The sequence below is a fragment of the Bubalus kerabau genome, chromosome 8 (genome assembly GCF_029407905.1).
Source record: "Bubalus kerabau isolate K-KA32 ecotype Philippines breed swamp buffalo chromosome 8, PCC_UOA_SB_1v2, whole genome shotgun sequence".
Lineage (NCBI taxonomy): Eukaryota > Metazoa > Chordata > Mammalia > Artiodactyla > Bovidae > Bubalus > Bubalus kerabau.
In genome coordinates this window covers 12,296,583-12,323,116 of record NC_073631.1, presented here as the reverse complement: position 1 = coordinate 12,323,116, position 26,534 = coordinate 12,296,583, and the positions used below count along the sequence as shown (strand labels likewise).

At 36.2% G+C, this 26,534-nt stretch overlaps 1 protein-coding gene and 1 non-coding gene across 7 annotated transcripts in view; one reads left to right on the top strand and one right to left on the bottom strand.

Annotated features, from left to right (window-relative positions):
- Positions 1-26,534, bottom strand: part of AKAP9 (A-kinase anchoring protein 9) — a 164,963-nt gene that overhangs the window by 13,042 nt on the left and 125,387 nt on the right. For all 6 annotated transcript variants that reach the window (XM_055589687.1, XM_055589688.1, XM_055589689.1 and 3 more), the window contains 16 exons: positions 25,956-26,188; positions 24,907-25,026; positions 23,161-23,337; positions 22,453-22,557; positions 17,160-17,312; positions 16,649-16,828; positions 14,607-15,683; positions 13,276-13,416; positions 12,305-12,793; positions 11,828-11,891; positions 11,621-11,742; positions 10,864-11,055; positions 10,396-10,584; positions 7,748-7,892; positions 2,403-2,622; positions 1,119-1,269 (listed from right to left, as the gene is read on the bottom strand). In XM_055589687.1, coding sequence (XP_055445662.1) covers positions 1,119-1,269; positions 2,403-2,622; positions 7,748-7,892; positions 10,396-10,584; positions 10,864-11,055; positions 11,621-11,742; positions 11,828-11,891; positions 12,305-12,793; positions 13,276-13,416; positions 14,607-15,683; positions 16,649-16,828; positions 17,160-17,312; positions 22,453-22,557; positions 23,161-23,337; positions 24,907-25,026; positions 25,956-26,188 — 3,758 coding nt within the window. The remainder of the gene's footprint in view (positions 1-1,118; positions 1,270-2,402; positions 2,623-7,747; positions 7,893-10,395; positions 10,585-10,863; positions 11,056-11,620; positions 11,743-11,827; positions 11,892-12,304; positions 12,794-13,275; positions 13,417-14,606; positions 15,684-16,648; positions 16,829-17,159; positions 17,313-22,452; positions 22,558-23,160; positions 23,338-24,906; positions 25,027-25,955; positions 26,189-26,534) is intronic.
- TRNAC-GCA (transfer RNA cysteine (anticodon GCA)) lies at positions 2,163-2,234 on the top strand. Its single transcript has one exon. It is a non-coding gene; the product is annotated as a tRNA-Cys (tRNA).

Below are 26,534 nucleotides of genomic sequence, written 5' to 3'. Positions count from 1 at the left end.
TCCCAACATTAATCATATCTACTTAAGGAATATCCAGCAGATTAATAATCTTTAAAAATAAAAGTATTTATCATATAATGTGATGGGAGTTCCTGAAACTCCTTGAATTTTCCCATACATTACTACATAACTAAAAATAATTGGGCTTATGGAGAAGGCAGGGGGACAAACTACTCAAAACCTATAAACATCTGTGATGATAAAAAATATTGATAACTGAAGAAATAACATGTCCTTGCTAGGCAGAAAGCTCACAATGCCTAGTGGCTACCATGGTGGACACTAGGAAAAAAAAACAAAACCCAAATGTAGCAGGGTAGAAATTCTGGTTGGGCTTCCCAGGTGGCGCTAGTGGTAAAGGATCTGCCTGCCAACGCAGGAGACACAAGAGACGTGGGTCTGATTCCTGGGTCAGAAGATCCCTGGAGTAGGAAATGGCAACGCACTCCAGTATTCTTCCCAGGGAAATCACACGGACAGACGAGCCTGGCAGGCTATAGCCGATGGGCTCGTGAACAGTTTAACTGAGTCACTGCGCACAGAGCAATTCTGGCTGCATAGTTTTTTTTTAGCACAGAGCTAGCAAGTACTGGGCTTACACAGACAGAAGGGCTCAAGGAGAACTCTGCAAATGGCACTGCATGTAGTATGACCTGCTGTGAGCCGTGCGAGGCTGGGGTGTGCCTCTCTGGGAGCAAGCCCAGCATCAAGGGCCTCACTGTAAGTTTTCATAACATACAGTAGCAAGGGCTCTTGCTACCAGAAAAGCACCACTGTTCTCCTTTCCTAGGAGAAAACAGGAACTGAAACCACTTCTGGGCTAAAAAGATACAACTGCCGTGTTTATCAAATTGTATATACGCGAATTCAAATTCCTAAAACACATGCTGTAGCAGAAGAGTCTCTATGCATCCTTGCATGCAGAAGAAGAAAAAAAGGATCATACCATTAGCAATTTCTACTAATACTTTACATAACACCGTAAGAATATTCAACACATAGTAAACAATTTATTCCACCTGACGAAGAGTGTAAGGCAGACACCGCAGGAAGAGGAACGTTTCTCTTCTATCACTGCGGATTCTTCCACAGACATTTAAAGATACAGAAAACAGTACCTCAAGTTCTTCTTTGTCCCGTTCTTCACTGCGTCCCTGCTTGGCTTTCTCTTTCTCTAAAGCCCACTGGAGCTCTCTGGATTTCTTCTGTTCACTGGCTAACGTGTCATTAAGCAAATGAACTTCATCTGTTTTATCTTTAACTTCCAACCTAAATCAGAGACAAATGAACTGTCATAAAACTACTCTGACCAAGTATCTATTGAGAGAGAGAACAGCGTCCACGGAAACATGGTGGCATACTGTAAGTGAAGTGAAGTCACTCGGTCGTGTCCGATTCTGTGCGGCCCCGTGGACTATGCCCACCAGGCCCCTCCACCCATGGGATTTTCCAGGCAAGGGTACTGGAGTGGGGTGCCATTGCCTTCTCCATATTATAAACTAATAGAAAAATATATACCATATCAAGATTCAAGATTTTTCACTGTGGTTCACTTCCAATTAACTGTTTCTAGTAATACAACTATTAGTTATTATTTACCATCGTAAACAATTTAATGTTTGGAATAGAATAAGGATTTCCATTAACTTTTACTGAACATAATAATCATTTGTGTGTGTGTGAAAATGTTCAAAATAATGACTATACTTAAAATGTGCCCGTGGCAAGCAGAATATCACAGTATTTACATCAACAAATTTATCCTTTTTAAAAGCATTATCTTTCTAAAATTTTGCATATTTTACCTAACTAGACCATGAATTCCATTGAGATCATAAATATCATTTCACATTACTTGATGGTAAAAGGAAGGTCAAATTTACGTATCTTATACAACAAATTTATGTATCTTACACAATAACCAGCAACAGTCTCAAACAGAACTAAAGCCATGGAGAGAATATGCCAATACCTAATCCTCAGTTTATCATTTAGAAAACTCTTTAGTGTTTCTTTTCCGCTGTAGTTTTTTGTATAAATAACAGCTTCATGTTATTTAAACATCATATATAATGTCATATTTTTGTAAGATCTGCACAGTGTCTATGACAAAATTATTCCAAGTCCTTCAGTAATAATGAAGTCCTTCACTAATAATGGCTTCCCTGGTGGCTCAGATGGTAAAGCATCTGCCTGCAATGCAGGAGACCCGGGTTCGATCCCTGGGTTGGGAAGATCCCCTGGAGAAGGAAATGGCAGCCCACTCCGGTACTCTTGCCTGGGAAATCCCACGGACAGAGGAGCCTAGTCGGCTATAGTCCATGGGGTCGCAGAGAGTCGGACACGACTGAGCGACTTCACTTTTCACTAATACAGGTTTACAGTCAAGCAGTGTGGCACACCTGAATGCCTCTAACTCCTTGAGGTGCTTATGCTGGGCCTTCAGTGTTGCTTCTAGTTCCAGTTTAGTCTGTGTAAGCTCACTTTTCAGTTCGGCAACCACCATTTTCTCAGAGCTCAGTTGCTCCTGCAGCTCTGTTGCTCTGTCTTTCACGCTGCCGAGCTCCACCTGCATCTCCAGCATTTGAGACTGCTTCTGCTGCATATTATAGTCGAAGGGTTCTACATGAAAAAATGTTAGTATTTAGAATATGATCCAGCAACTGGTACTTCGTTTATAAATATTCTGTTGTCAATAACAGACGTGTTACTTAGGAGATTACTACAAAGCAAATGTGGAATGATTACAGCCTGTGAAGTTAGCAATTTATATAAATAGATGAATATGTAGATTTTCCTCATAGTGCTAAATCCTCAAGATTTCAGAACTATGAACATATAAGGATGATAAAAGTTTAACAGAATTCATTACTGGATATAAGACTTGAAATAAACAAAAAAAAGTTCCCTTAATACCATAAATAGGAACTTGTATTTGTTCATTCAGAATTTCAATAGCTCACACACAAAAATTCCAAGTTTCTGACAGCCAAAGTACTGGTGATTCCGATTACAATGATCAGCAATGCCTGCTGGTTTTGTTCAGCCCTCCTCCACAGAAGTCCCTAGGAACTTCATTATAACAGAAGGGGGAAGTCCAAAGGCCAATATGGATCATGGTTTTGTCTTTAAAAACAGACCAAATCCTTGCTACATGTGTATTGCAAGAAAACAAAGTAAAATATTTAAATCTCCAAGTGAAAAAAAGGTCATGAAATATTTATCAGGATCCATCTTTATAAAAAATATAAACTTATGTACATATACACAACGAAAAGGTCTGAAGACATATTTCCTGGGTGTTAACAGTCATTTATTTTAGGATTTAGGAGATTCCAGGGTGATTTTTACTCTGTTTTTTGCTTCTCTGCTCTACCATAAATGTATTTTTATTTATTTTGGCTGTGCTGGGTCTCTGTTGCTGTGCGGCCCTTTTCTCTGGGTGTGGTGCTCAGGTTTCTCATTGCCGTGGTTTCTCCTGTTGCAGAGCACGGTCTCTAGGCTCGGGGGCGTCAGTCACTGTGCTCCCAGTTTCCAGAGCACACAGGCTTAGCTGCTCTGAGGCACGTGGGATCTTCCTGGACCAGGGATCAAACCTGTGTTCCCTGCACTGGCAGGCAGATTTCTTCCCACTGAGCCACAGGGGAAGCCGTACCATAAGTGTATTTTTAACTTGAAGCTCATCAGTTCCTATTAGAAGTCATATTACTGGTGTCAGGACATAGGAATAACATTGACTTTAGACTATTCATGTTAATTTAAGCTTTTGAAACTGTTTCTTAGGGAGTAGAGTCTCAGGATTTATATATATAAATATGTAAATATGTGATAGTAACTAAGCTTTCAACGGGGTTCTATTTATTTAAATGAAGTAATAGCAATAAATTCTCTAAAAATAATCTTCAATTAATCCTATGTCTAAACATAAGGAATATATTTAATTTGTGGCCTTATTACACCTATTTTATCTAAAATATTTTAAGATATTTAAATTCTTCAGCTTTTCAATGACAAATGTGAGACTGATATAAATTTCAAAATAGGAAAAGGCAATGCCAAAGAATGCTCAAACTACCACACAATTGTACTCATCTCACACACTAGTAAAGTAATGCTCAAAATTCTCCAAGCCAGGCTTCAGCAATATGTGAACCGTGAACTTCCTGATGTTCAAGCTGGTTTTAGAAAAGGCAGAGGAACCAGAGACCAAATTGCCAACATCCGCTGGATCATGGAAAAGCAAGAGAGTTCCAGAAAAACATCTATTTCTGCTTTATTGACTATATGCCAAAGCCTTTGACTGTGTGGATCACAATAAACTGTGGAAAATTCTTCAAGAGATGGGAATACCAGACCACCTGATCTGCCTCTTGAGAAATCTGCATGCAGGTCAGGAAGCAACAGTTAGAACTGGACATGGAACAATAGACTGGTTCCAAATAGGAAAAGGAGTACGTCAAGGCTGTATATTGTCACCCTGTTTATTTAACTTATATGCAGAGTACATCATGAGAAACGCTGGACTAGAAGAAACACAAGCTGGAATCAAGATTGCCAGGAGAAATATCAATAACCTCAGATATGCAGATGACACCACCCTTATGGCAGAAAGTGAAGAGGAACTAAAAAGCCTCTTGATGAAAGTGAAGGTGGAGAGTGAAAAAGTTGGCTTAAAGCTCAACATTCAGAAAACGAAGATCATGGCATCCGGTCCCACCATTTCATGGGAAATAGATGGGGAAACAGTGGAAACAGTGTCAGACTTTATTTTTCTGGGCTCCAAAATCACTACAGATGGTGACTGCAGCCATGAAATTAAAAGATACTTACTCCTTGGAAGGAAAGTAATGACCAACCTAGATAGCATATTCAAAAGCAGAGACATTACTTTGCCAACAAAGGTTCGTCTAGTCAAGGCTATGGTTTTTCCAGTGGTCATGTATGGATGTGAGAGTTGGACTCTGAAGAAGGCTGAGTGCCGAAGAATTGATGCTTTTGAACTGTGGTGTTGGAGAAGACTCTTGAGAGTCCCTTGGACTGCAAGGAGATCCAACCAGTCCATTCTGAAGGAGATCAGCCCTGGGATTTCTTTGGAAGGAATGATGCTAAAGCTGAAACTCCAGTACTTTGGCCACCTCATGCGAAGAGTTGACTCATTGGAAAAGACTCTGATGCTGGGGGGGATTGGGGGCAGGAGGAGAAGGGGACGACAGAGGATGAGATGGCTGGATGGCATCACTGACTCGATGGACGTGAGTCTCAGTGAACTCTGGGAGTTGGTGATGGACAGGGAGGCCTGGCGTGCTGCGATTCATGGGGTCGCGAAGAGTCAGACACGACTGAGCGACTGATCTGATCTGATCTGATAGGTGTTTCTACCTTTATATTAAACCAAAATGAAAACAAAGATATGTATCCTTACTACACATGATGAAAATTCAGATTTCACTTTAATTTCTAATGATTTTGAGAGAAATCAGCTCTAATGAACAGATACTCCTCTTGAAAAGGGAAGAAAAGATCTTAACAAGCATATCACAATAGCACAAATCCAGCTAGCCAATAATCATATGACAAACTTAGAGAAATGTAAATTAAAACCAATAATAGCAATCCACTGCGTACCCACTAGACGGGCAATCAAGGGCTGACATCATCAACTTTTGGCAAAAATGTGAAGCAACAGAACTTTCTAGAACTATACTGCTAGAAAGTGCACAAATTGATATGACCGTGTTGGTAAAGAGTTGGGCATTATCTAATAAATCTGAATATATACATTCTATGACCTAGCAATATACGTATCCAGAAGACTAATGCAAGAATGCATCAGAAACATGGCATAACCATGTGCGGAACAGTACTGAATTTAACAGCCAGAAAGTAGAAACAACCTCAATGTTTAACCACAGAATGAATATATAAATTGATATAAACTGTGAAGTAGTCACACAAGGGAATTCTATATAGTAACAAAAATGAACTAGAGATAAATGTAACTCAGAAGAATGTCATAGAGAGGTGAAAGAGATAAGACACAAAATTTATCAGAGTGATAAAGTTTAAGAGCAGGAAATACTTTAAACTTACGTGATTTAGGAATATGTAAAAAGGCAGTTAAAAAGTCAGGATAATGGTTACCTCTAGAGTACCACAGAGGAACATGTGTTCTATATCACTACAGAGTAGCAGAAGCGGGCTTCTGGAACACTTGATAAGGGTAAGGTTTCCACAGGAACTCATTTCATAGTGTTTATAATGTATATTTTTGCATTTTGTAATTTTCTATATATATGTTATAGTTTGCAAATACAAAAAAGGTATTAAAAAAGAAATGGTTATTTCCATTGAGGATTTCTTTTTCTTTTAGGTTATCCTCACACAAAGCTTCAAAACAAAGAAAGATAATGAGCTTAATAACTAAACAACCTGATCAAGGCAATGCCTGCTCATTTTAAATTAAAATTGAATGTATCTGTTTATATGGGCTTCTCAGGTGATTCAGTGGTAAAGAATCTGCCTGTCAATGCAGGAGATGTGGGTTTTGATCCCTGGGTCGGGAAAATCCCCTGGAGAAGGAAATGGCAACCCATCCCAATATTCTTGTCATGGACAGAGGAGCCTGATGGGTTATAGTATATGGGGTCGCAAAAGAGTTGGACAGCAACTAAATAACAACAATCTGTTTATATGTCAGAAAATTGCTGTCTCTTGGACTGAAGTATCTGTAAGAGTTACCATCATTCTCTCTCCACACATAGCTAGCTGAAGTCAATTTCAACTTCTGTAGAAGATAAAGGGCTTTCCTGTTGGCTCAGACGATAAAGAATCCGCCTGCAATATGGAAGACTTGGGTTTGATCCCTGAGTTGGGAGGATCCCCTGGAGAAGGGAACGGTTACCCACTTCAGTATTCTTGCCTGGAGAATCCCAAGAACAGAGGAGCCTGGTGGGCTACAGTCCGTGGGGTACAGAGTTGGACGTGCCGGGGAACTTTTACTCAGCCATGAGAGATAAAAGCAAAGTCCTGTGCTATTTTAAAGCACGTCCTTACCAGCCTGTTTGGCGCACATAACATTTTTTCTCTTACGACTGAGCAATAACCCCCTTACTTCCACCACTGCCGTACGTGCCAAGTCACTTAAATCATGTCTGACTCTTTGCGACCTCATGAACTGTAGCCCTCCAGGCTCCGCTGTCAATGGGATTCTCCGGGCAAGAGTACTGGAGTGGGTTGCCATGCCCTCCTCCAGGGGATCTTCCCGACCTAGGGACTGAACCTGAGTCTCTTAAGTCTGCTGCACTGGCAGTCAGGGTCTTTACCACTAGCATTCACCACCACCACCTCTTCCCAATTTCAAGAACTATCGCTTTTTTTTTTTTAAAAGATGGAGCAATAAGCTTAGATGGCATAGCATAACTGAGCATTTTTTACCTCATTCCCAAAGCTGAGTATGAGTTTTTGCCTGGCTAGAAAACCCTATGTAAACAAATATATTTCAATTCTAAAAAATATTTTTAGTATTATACATGTGTGTATATGTATCTTTTATATATATATCTTAAAACAAACTGGAGACCTCTTTAATCCCTAGAGTAATTAATGCAGATTAACATACTGATAGGAGAATGAGGAAAAAATGTGACTAAGAAGAAATGTGTTTTAACTGAATAATAACAAGGGAAACAAAATGAAACAGTTTCTTTCACCCATTTATGTCACCATATGAGCCTGTCCTATAGCATACCTTGGCTTGGCTGATCAATCTCTTGCTCTGTTTTCAGAGTCGTTTTCTTAATACTCATTTGAGAATGCAGTGCTTGAATTTCAGCTAACAAACTCCTTCTGTCTGCTTTTTGGAGGCATTCCATAGCTGTTTGATATTCAATACCCTGTAAAAAAAAAGTCAAGAGGGTTGTAAAGACAATAACATTAAAAACCAGGAAGTCTGAAGAAGTATGACATGCTAAAATTTTGGGAAAAGTTACTAATTTTCTCTTCCTGATCATTAGGATTTACTTTACAGATTATTAGTCTTTGCATTTATTTCAAAAATCTTTAAACACACGATAAAATATAATGCGTAATATAATAAACATGCATGTACTTAGCCCAAGAAAGAGCCCCTACACAGCTGAAGTCCCTCGGGTACAACTCCGTGAACACACCCTCCTCTGCACCATCTGCTCAAGAAACAACTAGGTTCCAAGTCTGGTGTTGCTTCCATGCACTTGGTATAATACACTACATACACACACCCCTAAAATACACACAGTTCTGTTTTACGAGTTTCAAAACTTTATATAAATGGCACCATACTGTATTCATGTTTGCTTTTTTCACTGGATACATTGGTGAACCATCCTGGCTCTACTTCACACTCATTTCAGTGTCATGTAGTATTGCCTGCTATGAATAATAGAGCACATTTTATTTGAGCATCTTTTCATATATTTATTGGATACTCTTTTATTTCTTTCATGAGCACATACTTTAACATCTGTCCATTTTTCCACTGACTGTTCTGTTCTCATTAGGTATTTGGTTTGTAGATTTCTTTTCTTGTGATATTTCTGTCTGGTTTTAGAGTTAGAGCAATACTGGCCTCATGGAATGAGCTGGCCAGTGTTTCCTTCTTTATTTTGCCAGAGTTTGTGAAGAACTAGTATTATGTCTTTCAACATTTGGGAGAATTCACTCCTGAAGCCATCTAATCCTGAGCCCTACTTTGTGAAAAGTTTTAAAACTATGAATTTAACTCTTTGTTATACGTCTACTCAGATTTTCTACCTTTTCATCCGTTTTAGTAGTACGTATACTTTTAGGAATTTGTCCATTTGATGCTACTGTAAATAACTATTTTTAAAATTACATTTGGGACTTTCCTTTTTTTAAAAATATAAATTTATTTATTTTAATTGGCGGCTAATTACTTTACAATATTGTATTGGTTCTGCCATACATCAACACATTGGGGACTTTCCTGGTGTCCCACGTTTAAGATTCTGCACTCCACTGCAGAGGTGCAGGTTCCATCCGTGGTGTGCCTGCCTGTGCGCTTAGTCGCTCAGTTGTGTCCAGCTGACTCTCTGCGACCCTCTGGACTGTAGCCCACCTGGCTCCTCTGTCCACGGGATTTTTCAGACAAGACTAGTACAGTGAGTTGTGGTTTCCTTCTCCAGGGGGGTGTCTTCCGGATGCAGGGATCAAACCCACGTCTCCTGTACTGCAGGGTTCTTTACCTGCTCAGCCACTGGGGAAGCCCCTTGATCCCTGGTGGGGGAACTAAAATCCCACAAGCCTCATGTTGTGGCCAAAATTTAAAGGGTGTTTTACCGTTTTCCTTAACTTAGTCTCCAGAAAAACCTCTATTTTATTTACCTTTCAGAGTCAACTTTTAGCTTTTCATCCTCTCTACTGTACCAGTGTATCCATTTCATTAATTTCTTTTTTCTTTATTACAGTTGAGCCTCACTATTTGTGGATTACATATTTAAGAATGTCTACTCTTGAATATTTATCTGTGACCCTAAATTCAATACTTGTGATGCTCTTAACAGTCATTCTCAAACATGTGCATAGAGCGGCAAGAAATTAAAACTGCCACATTCACATGTTTCTAGTGGAAATTGAGCAAGGTGATATTTTGCCATCTTTTATTTCTTATGCTGTAAACAAGTGTCCTTTCTGTCATCCTTTTAGTGCCGTATTTTGGGTACATTTGTGCTTTTTACTGATGATTTTGCTGTTTAAAATGGTTCCCAAACATAGACATGAAGTATTGTCCAGTATGCCTAAGCACAACAGGGCTGAAAGACACATGACAGAGAAGATGCATGTGTTAGAAAAGTTTTGTTTAGGTTTAAGTTACAGTGCAGCTGGCCATGAGTTCAATGTTAATGATTCAACAATACATAATCAATAGGGTGTCTTTAAACAGAAATGCACATAAAACAAGATTATACATTGACTGCTTGACAAAAATGTCACCGCCAGGGACTCACAGGCTTTCCCTGCTGGCAATGGCTCAGTATTCACAACAGCTTTACCAATCTTACTGCTGCAAATGAAGAGAACTGAGGGTATCTTGTTCTTTCTGTTTTCTTTAGACTTATTTTGTTACTCTTTTTCTAACTTCCCAAATTGGATGATTAACTCATTAATTTTTAGTCCTGCTTATTTTCTAACATAAGAGAAAATATCTGTAGTAATACTTTTTATCCTAAATATTCTTAGTGGCTCCTGTTAAAATTTTAACCTTAAGACTTACTCTAAAACTAATAACTCATTTTATATAAATATTTCTAATAAACAACTAATAAAAAACTCATTTTCTCATTACTATTAAAAAGCATTCTTTGTTTTAAAGTTTTTCTTACAGTCTCATTTTGATACCTGTTCTTGTATTCTCTGTTCCAGACAGTTTAATAATCCAACCGCATCTCCTGTACCTAGAGCTGTCAGCTCGGTCTGAAATGCGGCTAGGAAAACACTGCGCTCCTTTAAGAAAACCTGCTGAACAGCAAGCAGAAGTTCACCTCGCCAGTCGGAGGCGCTCTCATGAGGTTGAGAACTATCATAAACCTGGCAGAGTACAAAAAACAAAAGTCAGTTTTCAAATAAGCTAAGAACTGTTCTAGACATCTGTTCTAGGTACCTACCTATCTGCTAACCAGAATCAGCATTGGAAGTCTAAGAGGATACAAATTTACTTTCAAGTGTGCAACTTGGAGCATTTAAACAATACATAGAAATTTATGTGAAAAACATCATAAAAGACAACAGTTAATTTGGCAAACAAAGTGCCTTATTATTGATAAAAATCATATAAAGCTACTTAGATGCACCATAGTCTTTGAGTACCTTGGCTTCTCTTTGCACTTGCATTTTGGTAATTAAATCCTTAAGAGAGGAGATTGTACTGAGGTAAGCTCTTCTCTCTTCCAGCCAAGACTCTGACGTCTGCTGAGCAGAATGGTCTTCTCCGTCACTACAGGGAGACTCAGTGAGCGAGAGCACCTGCATGCCTTCATTATGGACAGCTCTCAGCAGTCCCTAGAAGCCACAACACAAAAGCCAGAATTAAGACATTTTCAAAAACTGTCAAGTCAGACATGAAAAGAGGAATCCCAGTTAGACAGATTTAGAAAAGCCACTGCAGAAAGGAAACGCCAACCTGCCATCACTGTACACTTTCTTCTTCCGGAGGGGTACACCGATCCCAGAAGACTGCCTATGCCCTTACGTGCCGCTCATCTCCTAGGTTCTTTCTATTTATCTAACGTGCTCTTCTTGGATTTATATCAGGCACTAATTTGACCAAAAGAAATATGTAGAAGATAGGTTCTAGACTTTGAGACTGCTTTAATAATTTGGCAAACAAAAATATTAGGAATGGAAAGTTTTAAAAATCTTTATACAATTAAATATACTCTAATTATCTGTAAAATACAGAAATAAAACTAAATAGAGCCACAAGTTTCCTTCTAGCTATGAATTTTTCTTTTCAGAGAGATCTTAATATAGTAAGATCTTCTATACTAACTTCTAATAAATTATTATGTTCAACATAGAAACTACACTTGCTAAGTTTTACTGAAAGATGGCTATCTTTTAGTACCTTTATTTTCTTTGGAAATGAATCTCCTGAACTTTCACCTTCTTCTCCTTGGCCTTCCGACGCCGTGTCAAATCCTTGACTTTGTGAAAGATAAATTCCCTGACCCCAGTCTGATCCAGAATCTAAAATAAAGAAAACCATTGACTATTAAAGAGAAACAAACTTTTTTAAGTAAGTACTATAAAAATTCCAGTTTATATAACTTACCACTGGAACATATTTCTCTAGTTTGGTAAGCATCAGAATGTGTTAACCCAGGAATTGAGGAGCCCTAATCAGAGAAAACAAAGAAATAAAACATGTTTTGCTTTATTAAAAAAAAAAGGTCCAATGAACATTTTACTTTTTTTGTAATGCTGTCAAACAAACAAACATGTCACACCTTTCACAATAAATAAAATTATCCATGGTTTACAGTAAGGCTTTAATTTTTTTCTTCAGGGATATTACAATAAGAGACATTAATAACTTAAGGAATGATAACATCAGGTTCTAAATCTGCACAGGAGCTTTGTGGGACATTACTATTTGACTGTACACAAAAGAAAGATTTTAAATTGTAGTTTTATTATAAGGAAGAAATTGCCTCCAAATTTGTCTCTTAACAACATAAAATTTTTTTTGGGGGGGAAAAAAAAAGCCAACTACAGAATGCTGAAAAAATACATTGTGAAAACCAAATACCTCTTTAGACCTCAGACACTGGATCACCGCCTTCAAGGTACTACACTCCTCTGTCAGCAACTGGACAGCGACATAGTGATCCCTCTTTAAGGTTTCAGCTTCTGAAATGTGTCTGGATTCCATATCCAGGATTTCGGCAGCATGTAGTTCTTGCATCTGCTCAATCTTTTCAGTAAACTGATTAATTATTTCAGTGACTTCTTCTGATGAACATTCCCTCCATAAGTCAATCTGGATTCCTGCATTTCTAACAAGAACTTGTGGAGTCTGATTGCTGCTGCTGACCTTGAGGGTCCCATCTGTCTGGGATGCGGAGCTCTGACCCACTTTTATAGGAAGTGGCTCTAATATGCAGACCTTTCTATCTTCTTCTACCTCAGTATTATCTTCTCTTTCTGAGAAGCAGGATAATTTTGCTTCTGCTTTTTTGAGTTGATCCCTAACTTGGCTTAAATCTTTCTGGAGAAATGCCGTATATGTTTCTTTTACCTAAAAACATAGAACAACAGTTTAGAACATTCAGATAAAAATATCACATGTAGAATTTAGGGTTGAGAGTATAATTCATGTTAGTATGCTCATTTTCCACAGAATAACAGGGAAAACATTTCAGAAACAGAGTTTTCATACACACTTGCATATATGTAAAGTCACAGATTAACACAGAAGTGAAATCATTTTATCGGACTCTATTTTTGGTTCTCAGGGGTTAACATCCGTCCTTCTCCTTCTTTATTAACTAGACTAGAAGATTAAAAGCATCCCCCTTTTAAGAGATTAAAAGAGATTCCAAGGAAAACCAAACAAGAAAGATGAGAGCAATGAAATTTATAATAACTTTTCATCAAATTTATGAAAGATTTTTTTTCCCCTAAGCTGTTAAATTATAGATCTGGGATTGTTTTCATATTAAGAGAATATACACTTTGAAATAAAATAGGAAGAAATAGAAGCTATGTTATTAATTTTACCAAAAGCTCTTCCTGAAGTTTTTCTGCCTTCTCTTTGTAACTGGCAAGTTCTTCTTTGGTAGCAGCAGACTCTGCTCTAACAGTCTCAAGCTGACCAAAAAGTCCATTTTCTTCATTGGTATGAAACAGCTCAGCAGTTGTCTAAATGGTAGTGGAAAACACAAACATGTCATTTTCAAAAAATAAAGCCAAATTCAAGGTACTTGAATAATTCAATAAAGCTTTTTCAGGAACAACTGCCTATCAGATTAAAGGGGTTAAATAGACCCATGTTCTTTCAACAAATAGGGAAACTCTTCAGAACCATCAATTTATATTCTTGAGTCAGTACACACACACACACACACACACACACACAAAGAATGATTTTTCGGGGAATGAAAGGTAAATCAGGTCATTAGAATATATCCTAAAAAATTTTATAATTAATGAAACAGTTTCAGTTATCTATTCAAAAATTTTTCATATTTATATCACTCTCCTGAAAAGATATGAGGTGGTTTAGTAAGATATTTCTTAGATATTAAGAAATAATAAAATCTTACTAAGATATTTTAATCATATGGAAAGTCACATTACTGTTTTAAATATTATTTACAGTAATTTATATAGTTTCAGTTAGCTAGAAGGAAAAAGCCTAGTAAATGGAAAGAATTACTTACTACTCTTTGACAAATAAATATTCATAGGAACCTAATATCAGTTAATTTCTGGTGTTCAGATAAGACTACACAGTACTCAAAATTACAAATATATAAAGTGAGAATCTGAAAATTAAAGTCCTTCCACATCTGTCCTATTGCTAATACCTACGCTTTCAGAACTTTACATAAACAGACTTTCAGAGAAGAAAGGATGAAATCTAACAGAGGTATAGAATCTGTAAAAGCAAATGATTTATCACTCATACATTAATGCACTAGAACACTAATATATTCTGATATTTTTCATTGTGTAAAAGGAATGATAACACTTACCATGCATATTGGAAGAAAGAGGGAAAAAATCCACACAAGTTCCAGAGGACATTTGCTATCCTTAACATTTCCACGTTTCTTGGGACTGCTCTACTTACGACTGCTCATAATGACCATGGCAGTAAAATAAATACTGTGATTTTAAAACTATACAAAATAGTTTGTATCCATTATTCTAGTGATAATAATATGACCGTACAGAATGGTCATTTTTTAAAAATAAAAACCCTTTATATATGGAGTTGCTAGATATAAAGAACATTGTTTGAATTTAATAAGTTAGCAGTAAGTTTAAGGAAAAGGGAAAAGAGTTTCTTAAGGTATTTAAGTGAAAAAGATCAAATACAAACTAACCTTGAGAATTTCAAAGTCTCCTGGAGGGCTTCTTTCCCTTTCTTTGCTTCCCTGTTTTTTCTCATTGTCCTCCAATAGCTTCTGCAGTTCTAGTAGCTTCTTTTCTTTTTCCAGAGCATTTTTTTCTGCAATTTCTATCTGTTCTTTTTCTAAAATCAAACTAGTCTGCATTTCAACCACCTGGCTTTCTAATTCTGATATTCTCAAGGTCAGTGCTGACACATGTGACTCCATTTCATTTTCTGTTAGTTGAGTCAAATTCTGTATATTTGTTCTTTCAGGTTTTGATGAAGTTGATTGTTTATCTTGCCAGAATTTTGCATATTCTTTAACTGCTTCAAGTTGGACTTGACTCACAAGAGCAGCAGCAACTTTTTCCTCAAGTATATTCTGTAGGTTTACAATCTTGTTTTTCAGCACTTCTTTTTCATACTGGCCTTGCTCCTGCATGTCCTTTATCTGTTTATGACACTGGGTAAGTTCTAAGTCCTTTGCGCTCACAGTGCTCTCAAGCTGTAGCACCTTTGTTTCCAAGCTGCTTATGGAAACTTTGCTGTTTTCTTCAAAAGAATCGAGGTAAGTCTGATTTTCTAGGGGCTGAAGAGCGTCCTCAGGAAGGACTACCTCTAGTCCTGGTTTGTTTTTGTTCAGGTCATCTATAGCCAAGTTAACACTTTTCTCTGGTATGCTATGGATTTTTTCAATTTTTTCACGTTCTCTCTTTAAGTTGTATAATTCTTCTGTTAGTTGGTTCATTTTTAAATTGGTTTCTTTAAGTGCATTTTTTGTCAAGGCCATTTCTTCATTAGTGTTTTCTACTTGCTGTTCCAAAGCCAGTTTTTCAGCTGTTACCATATCCAACTGATGTTTTAAACTATCTGCTTCTTCTGGGAGAGAATTAGCAACCACTGATGTCTTTTGCTCAATATTTGCCAATTCCTGTTGAAGTTTTTCAATAACTTCATTCAGCTGCTCGATTTCTTCTTCTCTATTTTTCTTCACACGTTCTTGATCACTCAACAAACATTCTATCTGGGTTTCAAGATCCCTTATAAGTTCATTTTTTTCTTCAATAACCTATCAGTTAACAAAAAAGCAACATATGTAATAACTATGTATTTATATTTGGGGAATTTTATTAAGGCAATATCTTATTAAAGTGTTGATCACATACACAAAAATACTTCTCAGAAATACTAAATTAATTTTAATATAGACCACAAGTCTTACATCATACTAAAAATGACCTTACTTAGAACTTCTTTCAGAAAATTATTAAATATAAAGTAATTTATGCATTTAATAGCTGATTTCCTGTAAGTAAAATAGTCAGTATCAATATATTCTAATTGAAAAGGATGAAAAGTATTAAAATAAAAGTCTATAACAGATAGTGCTTAAATATCACTATCTTATTTAAAAACTCAAACATAATAGAAGAATTTTGAAGTTTTTAATATTTCGGTTAGAATGATATGATGAAATCTGAGGTACCAGAGACTATGAAACATCAAAAATGTTTGACAATATTAGGAATGGATACAAATACACATAGCTTGTTAAACTAATATGTCTTAATAAATCAAAATTAATGGATAAAAGAGAATTAGGTTTTATTTGGTTTTTACATTAAAAAATAAGCTGAAAAATAACTATTTTGCCCTTTAAAATTCTAGCTTAACCACTATGAAAAACAGTATGGAGGTTCCTTAAAAAAAGGAAAACAGAATATGATCCAGCAATTCTATTCCTGGGCATATATCCAGAAAAGGCAAGAAGTCTAATTTGAAAAGATACACACACCCCAATGTTCACAGCAACACAAATTACTATACATAAAAAAGATAAGCATGAAAGGTTAACTGTATAAGCAGGGAACTCTGTTTAATATTTTGTAATAACTTATAATGGAAAATAATCTGGAGCAAACTAGATCCATTTGCTGTACACCTGAAATTAATACCATAGTGTAAATCAACTACTTCAATAAAAATAAAATTCTCATTTAAATAGTTTCATATAGTAATTTTAAATTAGTGTACCTTGTTATCTGTCGTCATTTTAAGTTGATGCTGAAGTTTCATAATTTGCTCATTCAATCTGTCAATTTCTACCTCTTTTTCTTGCATTATTTGAGCAAATTTCCCAAACAGTACATGTTGATCCTGAGTAGAGATAGCATCAGATTCCTTTATGATAAATCCTAGTTTCTCCATTTCATCCTAGGAACAAAGATAACCATCCCAGTTGGATAGAGCATTACATGTGATCTTTAGACCATTCTGTCAATTAACTCTTACCAAGCTACAGCACCCAAAATGTTCAAAGCTACTATATAATTATTGTAAATCAATAAATTTTAAAATGTTTTGATACAGGTCTCCAAAATTTTTCATATGTTGGGTTGAACATAAACTCTATGCAAATCCATTTGCAGCTATTCCTCTGTTAAGCATTATGTAGCAGCTGGATTTAGCAAATGCTTAATACTTATGACTATACAAGACAAAAACAATGAATTATTTAGAGGCAAAGTTTTCCTTGAGCAATTACCTTAAATAATTTGTTTTCTTGTTCAAGTTCTTGTAGGCGGGTAGTAGATTCCTTTTTCTGTATTTCTAACTGCATATGTAGCTGCTGGACTTCTTCATTCTTATTCTCCAGTTCTTCTCTGAACTGTTCTAACTGCTCTTCTAAGTTTGTGATCTTTGATATCAAAATTATCAAAGGGGGAGAGAAAAATACTGTTCATATAGATGTTTATTTGTCAAGAGAGAATGAAGACTGCTGGATTAAGCTCTACAGGATGCATGCTTAAAACAGGTGAGCCATGAAAATAAAGGAAAGGGGTTTCTCTAAGCCAGATATAACTGCATGGTTTCCAGACATTTTCAAACTAAACACTTTAAAACTATCCTTCCCAGAGGAAGGCTATAAGGAGCCATTTCCTACCAAATATTATCTCCTGATAAAGCATAAAAGAGTTATGAGAGGAAGGGAAAGAATCCACATTTTAAATCTTATTTTATGTTAACTGCTATCAAAAAGGCTCAAGAAAGCTGTAGAATTAAGTCAGTTATTTTAGCCACCAAGTGAGACTAACTCAATTTAGTCCATATTAATACTTAACCCCATAAAAGTTTGGCAGCCACATGCCTTATTTGGGCAGAAAGGAGCAGAGGCAGACTCTAAGACCAAGAGATACTTAGGTCTGACACACAGAAACTTACAGAGTAAGTTAGTAAAACCATTTTAGGAGAATAACTAGAGTGTTCCTATGCATAAGACAACTGAAATTCAGCTCTGAGCACAGATTATCACTAATGGTAAAGCAATTGCTCTTTGATAGTTATATAGAGATTGAAACTAATGGTGAATAGTAACAGCTATTTATATTTTAAAAATTGGGCTTGCTTGAGGACAGGAACAGTTGTTTACCTCAATGCTTTTCAAGTTCTTCTACATTTTTAATGAATGGATTTTCAAATGCTTATTTATCTAATGATCAAAACTGCTGCATTAAGACCAACCTAAGATACAAGGGCAGCATTTAGTGGCAGCTGGCCCAAAGAATACTTATAAATCATTCATCATCTTAGAACTTGAAAGGGGGCACATTCTGATTACACACCAACATGTAGTCAGAGGAGGAGGAAATGGCAACCACTCCAGTATTCTTGCCTGGAGAATTCCATGGACAGAGGAGCCTGTAAGGCTACAGTTCATGGGGTAACAAAGGGTCGGACACGACAGAGTGACTGAGTACAAGCAGTCAGAATTATATCTTAGCATTAGCAAAGCAAAGACCTTCAAAATCATTTAACCTAATATTTCTGTAACAGAAATCATATTTATATTAGTAATAAATAGCCATCATTTATAGCTTCCCTGATGACTCAGATGGTAAAGAATCTGCCTGCAATGCAGGAGACTCAGGTTCAATTTCTGGGCCAGGAAGATCCCCTGAAGAAAGGAATGGAAACCCACTCCATATTCTTGCCTGGAGAATTCCATGGACAGAAGCCCGTGGGGTTGCAAAGAGTCGGACATGACCAAGCAACTAACGCTTACAGGCAACTCACTGTTAAGACACTGCATGATATGCTTTATATGTATTATTTTTTAAAAGCCCTGTAATGACTCAGACACGACTGAGCGACTTCCCTTTCACTTTTCACTTTCATGCATTGGAGAAGGAAATGGCAACCCACTCCAGTGTTCTTGCCTGGAGAATCCCAGGGACGGGGGAGCCTGGTGGGCTGCCATCTGTGGGGTCACACAGAGTTGGACATGACTGAAGCGACTTAGCAGCAGCAGTAGCAATGACTTTATACATCTTTACTAGGATTATCTCCATTTCAGAGATGAGGAAGGGAGTCACTGAGACAGGAGTCCCTTGTTCTGCAGTCACAAGGCTAGTATGTGGAAGTCACTTTTGAACCTCAGGAGTTTACCTCTGGAACCTGACATTCTTAACTATTATTTATCCTACTTCTAATAACTAATGTCTAACACTTGCATTTAAATAATTTTCTTTAATACTGGTATTAAACTCAGTAATAACACCTGAAATATAGTTATTAGCTGCACACATATAATTATCAGGTTAGTCTCCTGAAAATTGTGATGATTATATCTTCTTCAAAGTTACCTAATAGATGACATTTATACTTCTTCTATCTTCTATGACTACTTTAGGTGACAAGGTATTATTTCAACACATACATAGATATTTAAGCTCAAAATTGCTGCCCTTGCCTGTCTCACCTCATACTTATTTTCTTTTTTGACAAAACAGTTTATGGTCAAATTCTTAGCCTTAATATTCAAAGTGTAGTCCCGGGAGGAGAACTAGCATCACACGGGAACATGTTTGAAGCACAGATTCTCAAGCCCCACCCCGGGCCTACTGAATCAGAGTCTTCATTTTAAAACGATCCCTAAGGGGATTCATAGCGCATTCAAGTTTCAGAAGCACTCATCTAAAGCACTAACATTCCCATCATAAGCAGCTGAACTTGAGGCATCAAAACAGAGACTTCAATTCCCAAAATGACACGGTGAGGCATTCCTTCCTCTTCACAGCCAGACTTCAGTTTTGGTCCCTGGCTGTCTTATTACTGAGGCTATGATAACCAAGAACCAGAAAAATATTATTAAGGTTTAAAAATAGAATGGCAGCTTTTTGGTTTAACCTTGTTTAATTTAGCTACCAAATGATATCTAGATTGTCTGGATTACATTAATTAGCACCTATTTGTGTTTTAAGAATTTTTTTCTTTCAAATGTGTACACACACACGGGCTACATGCGCACACACACACACACACACACACACACACACACACACACACATGCTTCCCAGGTGGCACCAGTGGTAAAGAACCCTCCTGCCAATGCAGGAGACATAAGAGATACAGGTTAGATCCCTGGGTCTGGAAGATCTCCTGGAGAAGGGCATGGCAACCCACTCCAGTATTCTTGCATGGAGAATCCTATGGACAGAGGAGTCTGGTGGGCTACAGTCCACGGGATCACAGAGTTGGACACGACAGAAGCAACTTATCCCAGTCCAGCACATACATACATATATATATCCTAATTAGACAGAAGATTCCTTGAGATTGGTGCTGGTTTTAAAATTGGACAGTGGTGCTCTACACATGGCAATTCAACAAATACTGAATGACTGTTTATGATAATTTCTCATCAGCAAGGCAAAACATGCCTGGATGTTTTGGCAGTAAAGCATCACAAAGCTCCAGAATGAGAGAAATTGAGGAGGAATTCTTGTTCAGCCACTTACTGTGTGACCATGAGCAAGTTCCTTAACCTTTATTAAGATCTGGTTTACTCAATAAAGTGGAAACACCAAAAGAACCTATCCTCAGGGAGAGTTTAAGGTTAAGGACACAAGGCATTAATTAAAATACTGACCACGTTCTAGCACAGACCTCAACAAAGTTAACTATTATTATTTATTATTGTCATTTGTAAGTTCGATCTCATTGCTGCTGCTGCTAAGTCGCTCTACTTAAAACCTATCCTATTGAAAGCATCTTTTTCTTAAAGAAACTCTTCTATTTCTCTCCACATTATTCTCCTTCTCTTATACAGCCTGAAACCCTTATCTATCTTAAGGTTTTCTGTTCTTTCTTTCACTCTGTATTTCTAAATATTGTAATAAACTTTTTAAAAAGTTGTACACAAATTTAGCCTGTGAGAGTAGTGGAAGTATCTCAAATATAACAACACATAGACATCCTATGTTTATACTGTCAGATATCTGAAAACATTTGTCTAGTGCAGGAAAGAATGCATAAGAAGTTATTTTCTTTAAAAGGTATGTTTCAATTTTACATCCCTATCTTTCAGTCTCCAGTTACTGAGTGACTGGGTTCTGATAGAACACTTGTCACTGTTATTCAAAATTAGTAGACCAAGTTTGTTGTTTAGTCGCTAACTTATGTCTGACTCTTTTGAGACCCCATGGACTGTCGCCTGCCAGGCTCCTCTGTCCATGGGATTTCCCAGGCAAGGATACTGGAGTAGATCAAGGTTAGCTGTCAACTTAATTCTTTACTCACTCAGCAAGTCTGGCTCTGTTTCATCTGTAAAAACTGGTAGCTAGTTGATACAAGCTCTCTAAGGTCTGTTGTAATTCCAACAAATATAATTCTAAGTAGGAGACACTTATTGGATCCTTACTTCAAGAAATTAAGAGGTTAAGTAGTGTTAAATAAAATTCAAATGACAATATAAAGTTTTACTATATTTAATCAATTATTTCTGCCTTGTGACCAGTTTTGGAGTCCCATTTTTTAGAAAGCAGATCATCTATTTGATTATTTAGTGTAAGAGAAATCTTTAAATGTTAATTCTTTTTGAAGCACACATTAACAAAAGTGATTATATGTCCACAAAAGTGTCCCCAGTCACTCACATAAAAGCCAAAAAGTAAAATAAGTAAGAATCTCTCAGATAAACATTAGTTAGTACTATGAGATAATGAGAAAATAATAATTTTCATAAAAATAATCATTTCCATTATTTATATAGATGACTTTTTTCTTCTCTAAACTACAAGTTCTCTGAGCTATAGTTTTAGGTGACATCTAAATCAATCTTTTTTTCAAAGTACTCATTAACACTTATAAACTGTTTACACTCAATAAATACACATCAAATGCTCTGAGAAAATTATATGGAAAGAGATAAAAATGTAATTGAAACTTCTGAAACATTTAAAATGATATGCTATAGCTAGATAGCAAGGAACGATATGCTAGAGAAAAACTGATGATAGACAAAGGTTCAAATAATTAGGACTTGAAAATGATGGCTGTTTTAAAAGTGCATCTTCTGGTTTTCTTGGGGTAGGGGGAAGGGAGGGAGCAGAAAAACATAAAAGAACTTTATAGAATTAAGAACATGTATATTAGTACACTGTAAAAAGGCACTACTATCTCCCAGGGAAATATAACTTTAGAAAAAACAAACTCCACAGGAAAGCAGCAGTAATTCAAAGCCCATGGCAAGGCCAGGAGGAAGATACTTCCTTGTGCCCCAACACTAGTCTCTCTCTCTCCTCTCGTCTTCATTTAATTCATACCTACCAAACTGGCCACATTTTTGTGCTCAAAACTCCCTCCTCTGTCCAGGCCACGTGTCCCCTCTACTTCATTCCAGTTTACTCGTTCAAATGTTTACTGTCTTCAACGGCATCTTAGGCAATGAGCTAAGAAACAGTCTATATACTTTGGTTTCACACCATGAATTCCATTCTAATCAAATTAAATTTTCTAAAGTAATTCAAGCCACATTTTGTCATTAAAAATAAACTTACCTCTTTTTCCTTTCTGTCTATGGCATCTCGCTCTGCCTGCAATTGTATTTCTAGAGACAATTCTGCTTTAGCTTCTACAGCTCCAAAGTGTTTTCGGTCCTCTACCTTTAAATACATAAAAATTTTCTCAAAATTTCAGACATTAAATCCTAATTATCCATTTTAATTGGAGAAGTGTTTCTTGAATTAGAAGTAGTCTACATTAGTGAACAATCAAAAGTTACAACATTCACTCTTGAATGTACTTTATATAAATTAAAACAAGAATGCCTGACAATCTTAAAATTCATTTCTCAGGTAAAATGAAGGCTATCCCCTCATCTCCTACACTCCCAAATTTCCTTATCCTGCTTTTCTTTAGCATAAAAGGAACAGATCTCACTGCTTCTTAGCCTGGGGCATGGCATCAGCCTGAACTGGTGCCTACAGATTTTCACTTGGCTGTTATTTTAGAAGCTTATTAATACTTAAAAGGGTAATTAAGTCTTCTGGCTTAATCTTTCTTAATCAGGACCCAGTATGCAAGGGATATTTGGAGAAAAGAATAAACAGAAATGGTTATGATGTTAATGAAGACATACAGATACATTATGCAATAATATCAACAGAGTCCTTAGTAATTTTTTTATGTAAATAAACATGTTCATGCAACTAAGCGTAATCTGTACTAAAACACTTGATAAAATTAACCCAAAGAAAATGTCACACCTTTTGAAAAGTGTCTGCACTAACGAGTAAGGCTTGCTCCAGCTCCCTTACTCTGAACTCCAATTTCTCAATTTCTTCATTCCGCTCCTGTATATCCCTCTGAAGCTGCTCTTTAGACAGCAAAAGCTCACTGCACTTGTCCGTTTTTTCTTTCAGATGATTTGTTAACTGCTCAACCTGGAAATATAATAAGCAAAAACTGTAATGTTAAAATATGTAAGGATGTTAGTAATAAATCTATCCTCCTTTCAAATTTTTTGAGAGCCTGTGCTTAATTGTATTTTTGATAAGGATGGCACTATCACCTCCAACTATAGCAATGTTTTCTGAGTTGATGCATCTAAGCAGCACTAAAGAGAAATAATATTGCTTTCATCAATTCTTTTAAGAGAGTTCTGTTAAGACTAAGGTTTTCCCTAGCTAGGAGGAAAAAATAAATGCATTTTTGAATAATGTTGAATTGCAAGCTCTAATGGCACAACCACACTAAAACCTAATAAAGAAAACAAGTTTACACAGTACTTACATTCATATGTGAGATACAATGACCTAAAAAACTTTCATGGATTATACTTTTCTTTCCACCAACGGTTTATCAACACATATAATAATACAGTGGTTCTAAAATACCATAGGGACAGAAGGGAACTGGGGACCTTTAATACAGTTACTTGGAAAAAAGCTTTTCAGCCCACACATTCCACCAGCCTAGGAGAGGGGTCAGGATGCCAGGCAGTGCAAGGGATCCATGTGCCCTGAAAAAGTGATTCGGGTAAGAAGCAGATGGAAGGATATAGGAAAGATCAGTAAGAGAGCTTGTGAAATTAGTTCTGCTCAAATGGAGAAAGCTTATTAAAAAAAGAAATATGATGGTAAGAAAAAAGAAACTCTACCTTATTTCAGTGAGATTCTTAGACGAAATTATCTAAAAATGGCACTTCTTCCTTAAAACATTAAAAGAAATGCTAGCTTACCTACAATTAGAGGTTGAGAAAGGACAGTAATAAAGCCTGAGGAGAAGCTTGAACAATAAAGGGTGGACTAAGACTTGAAGTAAGGTTAAAGGAGAAGACAATAAAGCAGGTAGAGCAAAACGGCACAGTGTACTGTTAACAGCTAGATGTTTCTTTCTTTTTTTTTTTTTTTGGTCCTGAGAAAATCAGAAGCTGGAGAATCAGATCTGGCTAAATAAAAAGAAAACAAATGGATCACAATGTTTTGGAAGAAAATCAAACACATACTTTCTTGTTAGTTTCCTAACTTAGTTTCCTAAAGTTTTATAAATGAGGCAAATCACCCTTTTTAAATATAAGGAAACAAATAGTAGGAAATGACTAAGTTCTAGAGCTTAAATATTCTTTTGAGATTCAACAAACACACAGCTATTTTTCAAAATCTAGAATATGTCAGGAACACGATGAATGACTATGAACTGTGGGGACTGCTAACTTTTCTACTGCTCCAGTAGATAACGCTTTTCTACATCAGATTCCTTCTGGTTTTTTGTTTTTAAAGATACCTTTTGTTAAATAAGACTGTAGATAACATTTTATGACAATGAGTTATAGGTATTTTATACTTCTTTGGTATCTTTACCTTCTCATATTGAAGTAATATTTAAGTTTCTGATTTTGAAAACTGATATACAATAGAAAGAATTCCTTTCAAGTTTTTTAAGATACGAATCTTACTTTATATATAATATACAAATTAACGTACGGAAGACAATATCAATAAAAACATTACCTCTCTAGTTTGGTGTTCACTGACAGGCTGGAATCGAGGCACAACCTTAAGTTGTTGTTCTAGTTTCTGTATTTCCTGTTGGAATACATCTCTCTCGTGTTCTCTATCAACAGCTTGCTCCTAAAGTTTAATAATGATAGTAACTCAAGAAATAATATTTATTGACGTTATTATTTCCCTTACTTCCCTTTAATTGTAGGCACAGTTGCCTGTTTGAAGATGAACGACTGATGATCACAGAAATGCTCCAAACCAAAAAGGTTTAAAAAGATAACACTTGTTGCACGGTACATAGCCTAGTAGGGCTCTTGTATGATACATAACACGGGGCTCTTCAGCAAAAATGCAAGCACTTAAATGTTATCTGAAGCACAACACTTTTTACAATTCAAGTAATGTTAAATACAAAATGAAATTAAAATGGTCTCCTTAAAATGAATTTACTTTTTTGGAACAAAGGAGGACTCCCAATATTTAAGCAAAATAAGTAGAACAGATTGTGTTGTAGTCACATTTTTTTCATTTTAATATAGGTTTTTTGAAATACCTAAAATTACAAAGTGTGTTAGAATCTGATTCTCTGATCTGTGAAGATAACATAAGACTTAATGAAACTCCAAAGAAGAAAATCCACATGAAATTAGAGATTTAACATCTTTTTTGGAAGACAGTAATGACAGCATGAAACAGCTGCAGTTCTTTGCTTCCAGGGCACACTGTTACTCGTGTGTATATGTTTTATGGGTGAAATGGTGCACAGTTAGCTCTTAGGATCCTTGGTCTGACTACTGGTTCAGAAAAAGGCTAGGACAAGTTCCTTAACTATGAATCTGGAAAGGCTAACTGGTAGGGCTTATTCATAATCTGTTGGTATTGCTTTTAATTCTAAAAGCTGCATAATAAAAATTTTTAAATAATACTTTTCAATTAATTAGATGACACAGATAAAAATAGTAGAATTTAAGTCTTTTCATAATTTAAAATCCATAACATAGAACAGTAGCAAGTAGCATTCCAATGAAAAAGTTATTAAAGTTGAGAATACTTACATCTAAAAATTTTCTCATTTTTTCTAACTGCTTTTCCAGTGCTTGGTTTTGTTGCCTTAAATCCATTAGTTCAGCATTTTTTTCCTGTTCCAGTTCTATAAATCTACTGACTTGTTCTTCGACATCTATTTCTAGAGCTTTCACTTGTTTTTGAAGGTCATCACGCACTTTTTCAGCTTGACACTGTACCTCTAGTTTTTCCTTCATCAGTTTTTCTGTCTCCTGTAGTAATTCTGTTCATGAATGCAAAAATATACTACATTAAGAAACAATTAATGATGTTATGATAAGGAAATCACCCATAACTGTGTTCAGATTTTAACTTCATGAAATTAAGGGGCTGAGTTTCATTTCAAAAACATGTGAAAAAGGAAAATACTTATGTGAAAATATCAAAGTAACATATCCGATATAAGTAAGCAAGCTAGTATCAATAAAATCATACAGAATTAACAAAAAGAATTATGTCCTATCATTAAAAACAATAAAAGAACACAGCAAATGACCCCCTCAAAGTCCACTTTCACTACAAGGAAATGAGCAAAATCTAACCAAATTCAAGCACAGAAATAACTCACC